The 13,923-nt window shown below is 41.9% G+C and overlaps 1 protein-coding gene across 1 annotated transcript in view; it reads left to right on the top strand.

Moving 5' to 3' along the window:
* Positions 1-13,923, top strand: part of ARHGAP31 (Rho GTPase activating protein 31) — a 118,217-nt gene that overhangs the window by 73,370 nt on the left and 30,924 nt on the right. The window contains exons 2-3 of the mRNA XM_040984196.1: positions 963-1,065; positions 5,109-5,253. Of these exons, the coding sequence (XP_040840130.1) occupies positions 963-1,065; positions 5,109-5,253 (248 nt within the window). The remainder of the gene's footprint in view (positions 1-962; positions 1,066-5,108; positions 5,254-13,923) is intronic.

Here is a 13,923-nt window from a genome sequence, read left to right as displayed (position 1 = left end):
CCACTAATGGGCTCAGTCTATGTTGGGGACATGAGCACAGTGTTAACCCAAGCATTAGTTTATGACAAGTCCACACCATTTTTAATCCTTGAAAGCCACTTGAGGTCACCAGGTCTGAGGATTGTTCCATAACAAATCACAATATTCTCACAGGGGATGCCTTAAGTAGATCTTTTCAGGGACTCAAGTGGCATGCAACTTGCCATGCTATACCACCCAAAAGGCCAGTGGCTGTCACTCGGTCAGTGAGCTGGCTGGACCACTCAAGGTTGGCTCCAAAGAGGGAACACAGCTAGACTCACGCTCTCTATGGCTCTGAACTCTGGAGTGGCAGAAACTCAAGAGGCCATGTTTGTTCCTTTTGTGTGGTCCATTAAATCTGACTGATTTGGCCCATGGGAGAAGAATGAGCAATCTCATCATTAAAAGGACATTAACCTTTAAATTATTCACACACATTCTGGCAGATTTTCTTCAGATACTTTTCCTTTGAAAAAAAAATTTTTTTGGCGTAACTGAATTTATAATATAGGTTCTATTTTGTGTATGGCTTCTACCTACCTGTGCTACGAGAATTTTCCCATGATTTGGGCCTAATGCAGTGGCTCAGTGGCTAAATCCTTGCCTTTCAACCGCTGGAATACCATATGGGTACTAGTTCATGTCCTGGCTGATTAACTGCCCATCTAGCTCTCTGCTCGTAGCCTAGAAAAGCAGTTGAGGACAACCTGGGACCCTGCACCTGTGTGGGAGACCCAAAAGAAGCTCCTTGGCTTCAGATCGGCTCAGCTCCAGTCATTGGGACCACCTGGGGAGTGAACCAGTGGATGAAAGATCTTTCTCTCTGTTTCTCCTCTATAAATCTGACTTTCCAATAAAAATAAATCCTTAAAAAGGGAGATATCTTTGAAAAGACAGATTTAGACCTGATATTTTGCTGCTTTTTTTTGTTTGTTACACAGTTCCATATGTATTGAAGAGCTGTGCAGAATTTATTGAGACCCATGGGATTGTGGATGGAATCTATCGGCTTTCCGGGGTCACCTCAAACATACAACGGCTAAGGTAAGCGCAAAGGATAATGACACAACAGTTCTCACATGATCCTCCTCTAGCCGGTCGTTTGTCTGCAGGTGTTGGGAGTATTAAAACCCTGAAGAGATAAAAAGAATGATGACAGAGCTGGGATCAGAGGCCATCTGTGCTTAATCTAATCACAAAGCTTTCCAGCCTGATGAAGTTCTTTCAAATAAAAGCTCCTGAGGGCTTTCAATCTCTTGTCTTGAGCCAGATTTATCCTCCTTAGGTAGATTTAACGCAAGTGATTTAAGTTACAAATCAGAAAAACTTGGAAATTAGAAAACCCGAAAGGCAGATTGAATCTTGGTTAAGTGTTCAGAAGTTCAAGAATGTTGTCACATTTGATGTTTCATGTGATTAGAAAACAGAAGTGTGTTTATGCAATTCTCTAGTTGATACTTTGTAATACGTAATTTATGTTGACATTTAAAACATGGATGAATTCTTTTCAGCTTTACAGATTCATCCTAAAAATTTGCAAGAAATTCTATCAAATTAAGAAGCCAAAAACTATGGGCCAGCATTGTGGCATAACATGTTAAGCAATGGCCTATGATACTGTCATCCTACATAGACACAATTTGATTCCCAGCTGCTCCACTTCCTATTCAGCTCCCTGCCAATGTGCCTGGAAAGGCAGTAGAAGACCCAACTACTTGGGCCCCTGCAATGCACATGGGGAATCTGAAGATGCTCCTGACTTCAACCAGGCCTAGCCCTGGCTGTTGTGGCCATTTGGGAAATGACCAAGAATGCAAGATCTTTGTTTCTCCCTTTCTTCCTGTAACTACCTTTCAAATCAATAACCTATGGAACTGTACCATGGAAGAGTAAAATAGAGAAATGAATTTAAAAGAAAAAAGGGAAAAAAGGCAAAAATGTTTATACAATTCAAAGATAATATGTGCTTTATATATGATACCATATTCTTAAAGTACACATAATATTATAGGTGCATAGTATTTATAATTTACTATGACTAAAATAATAGGTCTAGATATTTTGATTGCTATTCTTTTTTTTTTTTTTTAAGATTTATTTCAGGACTGGTGCTATGGCTAATCCTCCACACTGTGATGCCAGCATCCCATATGGGTGCCAGTTCATGTCCTGGCTGCTCCACTGCTGATCCAGCTCTCTGCTTATCACTTGAGAAAGCAGCAAAGGATGGCACAAGGCCTTGGACCCTGTGCTCAGGAGGGAGATACACAAGAAGCTCCAGTGGCTTGAACCAGTGAATGGAAGGTCTTTCCTTCTCTCTGTAAATCTGCCCTTCAAATACTAAAAATCTTTTCAAAGATTTATTTATTTCAAATGCATAGTTACAGAGAGAAGAGATAGAGAAAGAGAGAGCTTTCATTTGCTGGTTCACTCTACAAATGGCCACAGTGGCAAGGGCGATGTCTGGCTAAAACCAGAAGCCATAAACTTCATCTGGGTCTCTCGTATGAATGTATGAGCACAAGCACTTCAGGGAATCTTCCACTGCTGTTTCAGGCTGTTAGCAGGGAGCTGGATGGGAACAGCCTTGACTCAAGCCGGCATTCATAGGAATGCTGACTTCACAGGTGCTGCTTAACCTACTAACTCACAGCATTCCATTGTCAACCCTAATGTATTACTTTTTATACACACACACAATGTTTCTTAGTTATAAATATTCACTTTCACTTTTAAAGAGTAAAAAAGTTTGTTTTGTGAGTAAAATATACTGGAATGTGCAAAGCAGTTCAGCTTTCTCCTTCACCCTATTTAGTTTCTGCCACAAATTTCAATTGTAATTAAATTATACCAGAGTAATAAAACTTTCCTTTTACTCCTAGAGATTGATGGTTATTTTTAACAAATTGGCTTAATGCAGCAATGGATTTTAATGAATCCACATCTGTATATGATCTCACTAACTTACTAGTATACCAATTTTTTTAATATGAGCAGAATTTTTTTTTCTTAAAAAAAAAAACTTTTTATTTAAACTGAGGAGTTACAGACAGAAGCAAGATGAAGCGATCTCCCATCCATGGCTTCTCTCCCTGAATGGCCACAAGGGCCAGAGGTGGGCTTATCTGAAGCTGGACAGCCAGGAGTTTTGTCTAGGTCTCCCATGTGCTTATAGGGGCCCAAGTACTTAGGCTGTCCTCTGCTACTTTTCCAGGATATTAGCAGGGAGCCGTAGTGGAAGTAGAGCATCCAGGACTCAAACCAACATCCACATGGGATTCACAGGTGGAGGCTTAGCATGCATGCCATGGTGCAAGCTGCATCAAATAACATCTTAATGTATCACTCTTCACTGTAAAGTGTAACAGTAACTGGTATCCTATGAAGATATTTAGATAATGACCAATTCTTTTTCATTTATGGACTGACTTTAGTTTACAAGTGAACTTCTGACTAAATAAATGAGTAAGTTCTGGATTGTTTTTTTGCCAACCTCTTTAAAAAAAAGGACACACACACACACACGCCAATGGATTTATAATACCATGACCTGGTTCTCTTTTTTTAAGGTACTGCTCAGTTTCTTTCATATGTGACAGTGTCAGGGATTTCCCTATCCTTTATTAAAGCTGCAAAACTGACATGCACAAGAATGGACAGAGCAAGCTGTTTTCAAAGTGCTTATTGTACCTCTTGGCCAACTGAATACGCTTGAAAAAAAAAAACTAACTTATTTTCTAAATTATATTCTATAAATATTCCATAAAGCTCATAGTTGTCACTTTATAACATATTTTAACTTATATGTACACATTATTTGGGAAAGTATGTTTGTTTAAGAGATTTTGTGATTAGAAGTTATGCCAAGAATCAGATGGTATTGCCAGATTTCCCAGTGCAGATTGTTTAAGAAGCTATTTACAGACCCGACATTATGGCTCAATTGGCTAATCCTCCCTTTGGAAGCAGTGGGATTCTATATAGGCACCAGTTTGTGTCCCAGCTGCTCCTCTTCCCATCCAGCTCCCACTTTATGGCATGGGAAAGCAGTGGAGGATGGCCCAAAACCTTAGGACCATGAATCCATGTAGGAGACTAGGATGAAGCTCCTGGCTCCTGGCTCCTGGCTTCAGATCATCTTGGCTCCAGATATTGAGGCCATTCCGGCTGATGGAAGATCTTTCTCTCTGTCTCTCCTCTCTGTATGTCTGCCTTTCCAATAAAAATAAATTTTTAAAAAGGTTTTTGCATTTTTTACTATTTGTTAAATTATTTTTAATTTTGTTTATTTATTTTTTGAATTTTATTTCCAAGTAGCTGCAGCAGCCAAAGCTAGGTGACAGGAGCTTCTTCTAAATATCCCATGTGGGTGCAGGATCCCAAGGCTTTGGGCAATGCTCTACTACCTTCCCAGGCCACAAACAGGAAGTAGAGCATCTGGGACATGAACCAATACCCTTATGGAATCCTGGTGCATGCAAGGCAATGATTTAGCCTCTGGGCTACCATTGCAGGCCCCAAAATAATATTTTTTTAAAAAATATTTGCAAGCTCATCTGCCCATCAGCAGCCTAGAGATTCCACTGAACACCAAAGAGATACACGATTACAGTTCTCCAACCCTGGGTTTGAGTTTCCAGGTAGAACAAGTTTGTTGATATGAATGTATGGATGCAACTGATACCAATCTGAAACAGCCTGGTTTGGATCTCTTCTGTAAGAAGCAAAAGTTCATTTCAAGCAATATTTTGGAAAAACTGAAATTTCAGGAAGTCTTTTTGACAACCTTTTTTTTCTTTTCATATTTCTCTGATGTTCATAACCGATTTTCAGACATAATGCCATGGGATATCCATTCATAGATGAGCGTTTATATCTTCCTAATCATACCAGATTTTGCAAGGGAAGACTCAAACCCAAAAGTGGAAGTCTTCCCATGGCTGCCTTGAGCCTGGAGTAGAATCAAGGTTAAAAACATGGTCACATGAGCATTTTAGGGTCTTTTGTACCCCTGAGCAGCCAAAGCAGCTGCTGACATGGAACACATGCTCCCTGGGATTGTTATGTCTCTGTCTGTGTTGTTTCAGGCAAGAGTTTGGTTCAGATCAATGTCCAGATCTGACAAGGGAAGTGTACCTCCAAGACATTCACTGTGTGGGCTCACTCTGCAAGCTCTACTTTAGAGAGCTGCCCAACCCCCTCCTGACCTACGAGCTCTATGAGAAATTCACGGTGAGTGTCTGTATTCCCACCATGGTGATGGGTGGGATGCGTGGATGGGACAAGGGGAGCTTCAGCACTGAAATAACAATAATAATGTTCAGCAGATGGTTAATATTATTTTAGCATGGTAATGGAAGTAAGATGGTATGGTGTGTAGAGTAGGGTAGTGGAGCTGCTTGCAGAGTTTTCTTTCTTAAGTTTTCAGAATCACATTATTTGTTTTAAGAGCTGGCTTAAATTATCTTCATGTTTATTTGAATGAATGTTCCTCATTGTGCAGGGAGGAGACTGGGAAACAGAAGCAGAGTGCCTAGCCCAAGGTCACACGGTAGAGACAAGACAGGAACTTGAGCTGCTAGTTCACGTTTATCAGGCAATTCCTTCTATATTTCTTTTGGGGAAAGCTGGGATGTGTAGATAGAGACAAGAGAGAAAAATAAAGTCAACAGAGCGGTTATAAAACTGAGAAAGAATCTGAGAGATGCAATTTAGAAGAAATGTAGCAAGACTAGTGAGTTTGGTTGGAGGGGAGGTTGGATATACAGAGCACCTTAATCACACCTTATTTGTCACCTTTTAGAGCACCCACAAGAAAACAAAACTGCAAATCAATGCTTAATGCATGTCAGCATCAATACCAATAAATATAGTACTTGAATATTCGGTTGCATGAATGGAGGTGTAGACTAGGCAGAGTTGGGTTGAAGCGAAGGTGAAGTTTGGCCAGCAAAAGAAGGATGAGGAAGAGGAGAGGAGATGCTGGGATGATTGACACTTTTTTTTTTTACTTTATTTAAAATATGTGCAGATCATATGTTTGGGAATGGAGTGGGTTGGGAGAAGAAAGGCCCCAGAGAGGGAAAGGTTTCTGTCTCCCATTCTCAACACTTTGTAAACATTGCAGTAATAATTTTTGCAAGTGTCTCTTTATATTGTGTATCTTTGGGAAAGGCACTGAAATTACATTAGTTGAATAAAGAATTCTTATGTTAAAATGTTACTATATGTTGCCAAACTGTCTTCCAGGGAAAATGGAATTCCCTTTTCCCTGCCCCCTTAACAATACTGGGTATTTTCAACTCGTTAAACCATTTGCCAATCTGAATCAACCAAAACCAGTATTTTTGTTCTAGTTGTGCTAAGACTTGATGTTTTCTATGTTTGTTGTCAGTACAGCAGTATTATCTCCGAATATGATAGATTAGAATATCATGCTAATGAACTGGATGAGATAAATGCCTTTCAAATAATACCTCATCTGTTACTGGGGGGAGACGGGCATTCTTAGGTAGAAACTTCAGAAAGAAGAGTTTCTCCTTAAATCTCTTCCACAGACCCCGAAGTCCATATTTATCTTTCCCCATTCCTATTTCAGGGTATTGCTAAGCATTTTCTTGTCTTACAGCAACTGAAAAATGCCAAGGCATGATTTCTTCAACTTATCAAAATTTGAAAGAAATTTAACAGGTTTCTTTGATTACAGTAGTAAATATGATGACATAAGAAAACTTTAAGAACATGGAAATAGTTCTGCTACATTGTCACAATAATTCATTTAAACCTACTTGTGCAGCAAAAGTGCAATGGAATGAGAAAATGGGAAAAATATTAATTGTATAATGATGATTATAATAAATATCATATTGTTTAATCTCTGATAAGCACATGATAAGTATTATTTCAATTAATGATCAGAATAACCCTGAAGTAGTTTTGTCTCTTATACGATAAATTCAGACTCAAAGAGAATCTTGCCAGGGATTGGAGGATGAGACAATAAATGCAGGTAAAGATTTAAAATTCTGTCTCATGATTCTCACACTGCTTAGAAATAGAGATAACACTTAAATAGGCTCAAGTATTAAATAACTTAATTTGAAACGTTTAAGAAAATAACTCTAAAAACTTAGCAGAAACAGTTCCAGAAACAGTGTAGGACAAAATAGTTATAGAAGGGAGAAATCAAGTTACATATCCTTACCATTCACGAAATTCCATGGTACAGAAGAGTTTTCTAGCAGAAAAAGCAATAGCAAGAATCACAAAGGAAAAATCTAATGAATTGAATAATAGATAAATTATGTTCTATATTAAAATACATAATTTAGTTAATGGCAAATGAATAACTATAAAACCTATAATAAAATAATATATAATATGATCTTATTAATAAACATAAAATAATCACATAATATTCCCATGAATAAATGGGAAATGAACTATAATACATAATTCATAGAAAATTATTTTTAAAATTATCAGTTATTTATGTATGATCTTTGTGGATTTTAAAACGTTAATGCTTCTATTTCATGCTGGCAAGCCTGTCTTAAGACTAATTTTCTTTTCTTTTTTTTAAGATTTTGTTTATTTTGGGGCCCTCCGCAGTAGTGTAACAGTTAAGCTCCTCGCCTTTAATGCGTGCACTGGGATCCCATATCGGCACTGGTTCTAATCTCAGCAGCTCCACTTCCCATCCAGCTCCCTGCTTGTGGCCTGGGAAAGCAGGTGAGGAAGGCCCAAAGCCTTGGGACCCTGCACCCACATGGGAGACCTGGAAGAGGCTCCTGGCTTCAGATTGGCTAAGCAGTTGCGGTCACTTGGGGAGTGAACCATCAGACGGAAGATCTTCCTTTCTGTCTCTTCTTCTCTCTGTATATCTGCCTGTACAGAGAGAAGGAGAGACAGAGAGAAACATCTTCCACTCCCAAGTGACTGCAGTAGCCAAAGTTGAGCCGATCAGAAGCCATGAGCCAGGAGCTTCTTCTGGGTCTCCTACATGGGTGCAGGGTCCCAAGGTCTTGAACCATTCTCTACTGCTTCCCAGGCCACAAGCAGGGAGCTGGAAGGGAAGTGGAGCTGCCGGGACATGAACTAGCACCCATATGGGATCCAGCATATACAAGGTGAGGACATTAACCACAAGGCTACCACGCCAGGTCCAACTGACTAGTTTTCCACTGAAGGTGTAAATCACCTGAATATCCTAGAAAATCATTTAAAATTATTGTGTGGGTTCTAAACTGCTTATTTTCTTCTCCTTTTACATTGCAGAGAGAAAGACAGAACTCCTGTACTTGCTAATCCACTCTTTATTTATTCCCAAGGGCCAGTGGTGGGCTGGCCCAGAGCCTGAAGCCAGCAGTACAATCCAGGTCTCCCACGACAGTGGCAGAAACCAAGTATTTGAGCCATTACAGCCGCCTCCTGAAGTCTGTATTGAGTAGGAAGCTGTAGTCAGGAGCCAAACCAGCGATTGTAATCTAGGTACTCCTAGGAGAATGTGACCATCTTAACCATGGGCTAGATGCCTACTCCCTAGCTCATGCTCCTTCATCTATTAATTCTACATCTGGGACTCTGTTCTGACATGGCCCATTCTGTGCTCTAACCATGCAGCAGGTACTACCATCTAGCCTACGCAGCCTTGCCCAATCCCATCTTTTATGTTTGCCAATGGGATGCAGGTGATGCCATTTACTCAAGTTTGGGTCCCACATTAGTGGGTTCCATGACCTGACCCAAACACACCATCTAATTTTCCCCTTTCTAAACCACTTTGTCTCAGCTCCCTCACCTACCTACTAACACAGTGGCCTGGTCCATGGAAGCTCCCCAAAGTCACTCCTCCTCTGTCAAGCATTGCCTCAACTGCTCCCACTCTAATATGTCCCCAGACCCCTTTCCATGGGCAATATGCAGCCCCTCCTCCCCAGCTTGGCGGCCAGAGTTGCATGTCCAAGCTCAGCATTTGCCACTTTCCCTTCATATCTTTAAAAAAAAAAAAAAAAAAAAGCATTGGGCCCAGTGCTAAAGGCTGAAGTCCTTTCCTTGAACGCACCAGGATCCCATATGGGCACTGGTTCTAATCCCGGCGGCTCCACTTCCCATCCAGCTCCCTGCCTGTGGCCTGGGAAAGCGGTCGAGGACGGCCCAAAGCCTTGGGATCCTGCACCCGTGTGGGAGTCCTAGAAGTTCCTGGCTCCTGGCTTCGGATCAGCACAGCACCGGCCGTTGTGGTAACTTGGAGAGTGAATCATCGGACAGAAGATCTTCTCTGTCTCTCCTCCTCTCTGTATATCTGACTTTGTAATAAAAATAAATAAATCTTAAAAAAAATAAGTAGACAGCTATGCTGGCATACTGGTGTAGTTAACATAGATTTGGCATTAACCAGGGCTAGAGTGTCTGCTAGCTATTGCTGCTTTTCTCCCAGCAGTATAATACTTGCCTAGCTAGGAGACAACTAGGCAAATGCCTACAGTTGGGGAAATACACATTTCTTGCCCTTCCCAACTTCTATTGTCTGGTGGCATTCCTTGACTTGTGGTCACACCATTCCTATCACTGCCTCTGTGGCCATATTGCTGCTTCCTGTTCCTGTTGTGTGAAATCTCCCTTTGCTGCCCTCTTAGCAGGCCATCTGTGATTGCATTTAGAGCTCATATAGATAATTCAGGATCATCTACACTCAGGATTCTTCACTTGGGGGCAAGTTTTGACCAAGGTAACTGGTCTGATCTCCATCCCCAGCTCATTCCAGCTGCCTGCTGATGAAAAGCTTCAGAGGCAGCTCTGATGGTTCAAGCAGCAGATTCCCACTCCCCGGGAGGGAGACCTGGTTGTTCTGTGCCTCCTCTTTCAGTCCCTTGGTTTTTGTAGGAGTCTTCTTTCCCTCCTCCTTCTCCTTTCCCATTCTTTCTTCCTCTCAAATAAATAAACAAAAAAGCAAAAGGAAAACGACCTTTCAATAATATCTGCAAAGATTCTTTCCAAGTAGGGTTCCATTTTCAGACTGCAAAAATTAGGTCCTGTGTTTGAGACTAATTATTCAGTCTGTTAAATTACATTTTATTTTTAATCACGGAAAATTCATTTTAGAAAAAATCTGAATTTTGTTCAGCTGATCCAGCTAGAAAATATACCTACCCATAACAGGGCATAGTTTCTGGGTTGAGATAATAAGGAAAGACAGTTTGGAAAAGTGTGACTTACTGATTTCATCGTGAATTCATTTATTTATATATCAGTCTCCCTCTTTAGATTGTAAGTTTCCTTGAGAACATGAACTGTATTTTACTTGTTTTCATCTTCCTCTGTTCTCTCTGTACTCCCTCTGCTTTCAGTTACTGAAAAAAAAACTTTTGCAACTTTTACTTAGTAAATGGTTGCTGACAATTTTGCTAACATTGCATGCATCATTGAAAATGTCGCTTGAGGCCTGCAATTATCGCTTCGCTACAGGCAAAGACAGACTGGATGTGAGCTCATAGTAGTTGACTTGGTTTTCCAGTGGCTCACCCCACATTAACATTTGAGGGAGCCATAGCACTGGATACCTTCCCATCTCAGCAAAACAGGAAGGTGGTTTACGCTGCTACTAGCTTTTTACTGAGGGGCTGCCTCAGCCGTGCTGTTTGTTTTCCCCCCGAAATTTTAATTAATTAATTAATTTGAAAGGCAGGGTTTGAGAGAGGAAGGAAAGAAGGGAAGAAGAACAGACGAAAGGAAAATAGAAAGGAAGATAGATCTGGCCAAAGCCAGGAGCCTAACACTTTGTCCAGGCCTCCTACATGGGTGACAGGGGCCCAGGGACTTAGAATACCTTCTCTTGCTTTCCCAGGTAGGACATTACCATGGAGCTGGACTGAAAGTGGAGCAGCCAGGAGGCAAACTGATGCTCATATAGAATGCCAGTGTCTCAGGAAGCTTAACTCATGTGCCACAATACTGGCTGCTGCCATGCTAGTTTTCATCACAATGGGGAATAGTCCAAGGTGATGCTGTTCTGAAAGTGTGTCGTACATACGGCTGATTGGCATTTTTTAAGCATGAAGCAAAATATTGACTTTTCATTTAACTCCCTTCTTTCAACAAACATGCTTTGAGTACTTTGCAGGCATAGTTCTGGATGCTGCAAATTTAGCCATGAGCAAGATAGGAAAAAAATTCTTGCTCTTGTGCAATTTATACTTTCCTGGAGGAGAGAAATGATAGGCAAATATAAGGCAGAAATCTTCTGTGAGATGTTGATAGGTTCTATTGGTTTATAACTCAGGGCCTAGAGAGGTAGAGTAACCAGAGGTCTTTTTATGAGGCAACAGTTGAAGAGAGACAAGGATAAAGCACAGGAACAAATTGTAACTGTCTGAGGAAAGGGGATACCAAAAGAGATAGCAGCTGCAGTCAAGAATACATGTATTTCAGAGTGTTTGACATGGATGAAATGATGGAGGCTGGAGTAAGAGTACTCAGGGAAGGCAGCACTTGATCCAACAGGTCGAAGAAAGGTTTGTTATCAGGTACAGATTATGTGGAAGGACACAGAGCAGTTGCATCTGGAGACTAAGGAAGAGTGGTTAAAGGCTGACGATCTATTCTTTTTTTAATAATAATTTTTAAAAATTTATTTTATTTTTATTGGAAAGGCAGATATACAGAGAAAAGGAGAGACAGAGAGGAAGATCTTCTGTCCATTGATTCACTCCCCAAGCAACCGCAACAGCCAGAGCCATGCCAGTCTGAATCTGGGAGACAGGAGCCTCTTCTGGGTCTACCATGTGGGTGCAGAGTCCCAAGGCTTTGGGCCGTCCTCGACTGCTTTCCCAGGTCACAAGCAGGAGCTGGATGGGAGCAACTGGGATTAGAACCAGCGCTCATATAGGATCTTGGCGAGTGCAAGGACTTTAGCCACTAGGCAACCATGCCAGGCCCAAGAAGAATTATTTTTAATGACCCAGATGAAATACTACTTTTGCAAGACATAGGTTACCAAGCTAGGCCCTGTCTATTCTTACGGTTACTTTGCTTTATAAAAATTACTTGCATGAATTGCTCTTTAAATAATACAGTCAGTGGCTCAAAATAATTTAAGATATTAAAATGACTTTAAAATTATTGTTAAATGCTTAACAAAAAATTATGTCACCACTGGGGTGTAGATGGGATGGCCATAGGTGGTTTGTGTTGGTCTGTCTGGCGATGGGGCTGCCTGGAAACAGGACTTGAGCTGCAGGGGCAGAGGTGAACTGTGGATAAACAGAGAATCATAAGTGAGAGCTGTACTACAAGGACCAGAGTTCAGTCTTTGTCAGAGACCTCGAAGAAATTGGAAGCTTGTCAGAGGCAAATGGTTATAGTTTTCATTCTGAAACTTTCAAGGTTTTGCCACCAGCCAAACAGGCCCACTCTTACTGAGTGATATTCTTCTATAGGCAAAAAAGTTGACGTGGCCAAAAGATTTAAACTACCTTCCCCCCAATTGCTCAAAGATGGGTTCTATTATCCTAAGAGAAGAACATAAATAAACAAATCCTGGGCTGGCACAGTTGTCGCGCCCACGTGTCTTACCGCCCAGCAATAAGACGCAGACGCGAGTGAAGCCTCCTGCGGTAAAATTTATTGTGCACACCAACATGAAGAGGAGGGACGCCGAACCCGGCAGGCTTTCTGCTCTTATGTGCTGTCTGGCCCCGCCTCCGCCGATGATAGGTCGGCGTCATGATTACGCAGGGTTCTGGGCGACTGGATTCGTCAGTCCCAGTGTTTACGTGCCTGCCGCGCCGCAGCTCACTGCGCATGCGCTAGGCGCCTGCGCAGTACAGTGAATGCTACGTGACTCTGCACCAAACACCAAGATGTGGCTTTTCTGGCCGGCGCCATTTTGGGTACGGCATGTAGCCAGTACATACAGATATGGCTGGCAACACACAGTAACGTAGCAACTAAAGTCCTTTCCTTACACACACCCATATGGGTGCCGGTTCTAATCCCAGCAGCCCCGCTTCCCACCCAGCTGCCTGCTTGTGGCCTGGGAAAGCAGTCAAGGATGGCCCAAAGCCTTGGGACCCTGCACCTGCATGGTAGACCCGGAAGAGGCTCCTGGCTCATGGCTTCAGATCAGCTCAGCTCCAGCCATTGCATCTGTTTAAGGCATGAACCATCAGAAGATCTTCCTCTCTGTCTCTCCTTTTCTCTGTATATCTGCCTTTTCAATAAAAATAAAATAAATCCTTTTTAAAAATAAGTTTGTAGAGAACCCATGCCTACAGAAGAAAAATCTAAAACGTAGTGAGCTTCTCCTTGATATTGGGGAGGAAGGAGGAGAGGCTGTCAGTGAAGAAAGAGGCCAAACCTAAATGGCACTGTGGCAGTAGAGGCAGCCCTGCCCTGCTTAGAGGAGAAAGATGAGCAAGAGCTTCCGCATGGTAAAGGAAGTTTCCATTGAGGGCTGACTAACTGACCTACAGCTTTATTCCCAAGACACCTTTTATTCAGGGGCGTGGTGCAAAGGTTTGCAAAGCTTGATTGATCATGGTTTTGCTGAGAGATGAAGAGGGACTTCCCCACTCCTTGCTCAGTGTCCAGAGTGTGGCAGGTACCACCACTGCAATCTACAGTTCCTCCTTCTGTTCCTCTTATGAGTGTCTCCCTGCTTTGGGGCAGCCAGAGTCCTCTTCACCAGGCCGTGTTATTGTCTGAGCAGCAGCTCTGATGAAGGGAGGCGTCGGCTTGCTTCCTAGAGGTTCCATTCTTGCTGCTGCCCCTACACCCTGCATATCCCGGCAAGCCAGATTGCAGCAGAGATCTTGTTTGTACTGGGTAGGTATATTCTCTGGTTGCAAACCCACCAGAAGATTGGGGAACCTGTGGCTAACACCCCCAAGCCTACATTTGTCC

Source organism: Ochotona curzoniae, unplaced genomic scaffold (assembly GCF_017591425.1).
Source record: "Ochotona curzoniae isolate NIBS_2020 unplaced genomic scaffold, NIBS_Ocur_1.0 contig_4093, whole genome shotgun sequence".
Classification (NCBI taxonomy): Eukaryota; Metazoa; Chordata; class Mammalia; order Lagomorpha; family Ochotonidae; genus Ochotona; species Ochotona curzoniae.
Note: the sequence above shows the minus strand (reverse complement) of the source record. Positions and strands in the feature narration are given on the sequence as shown.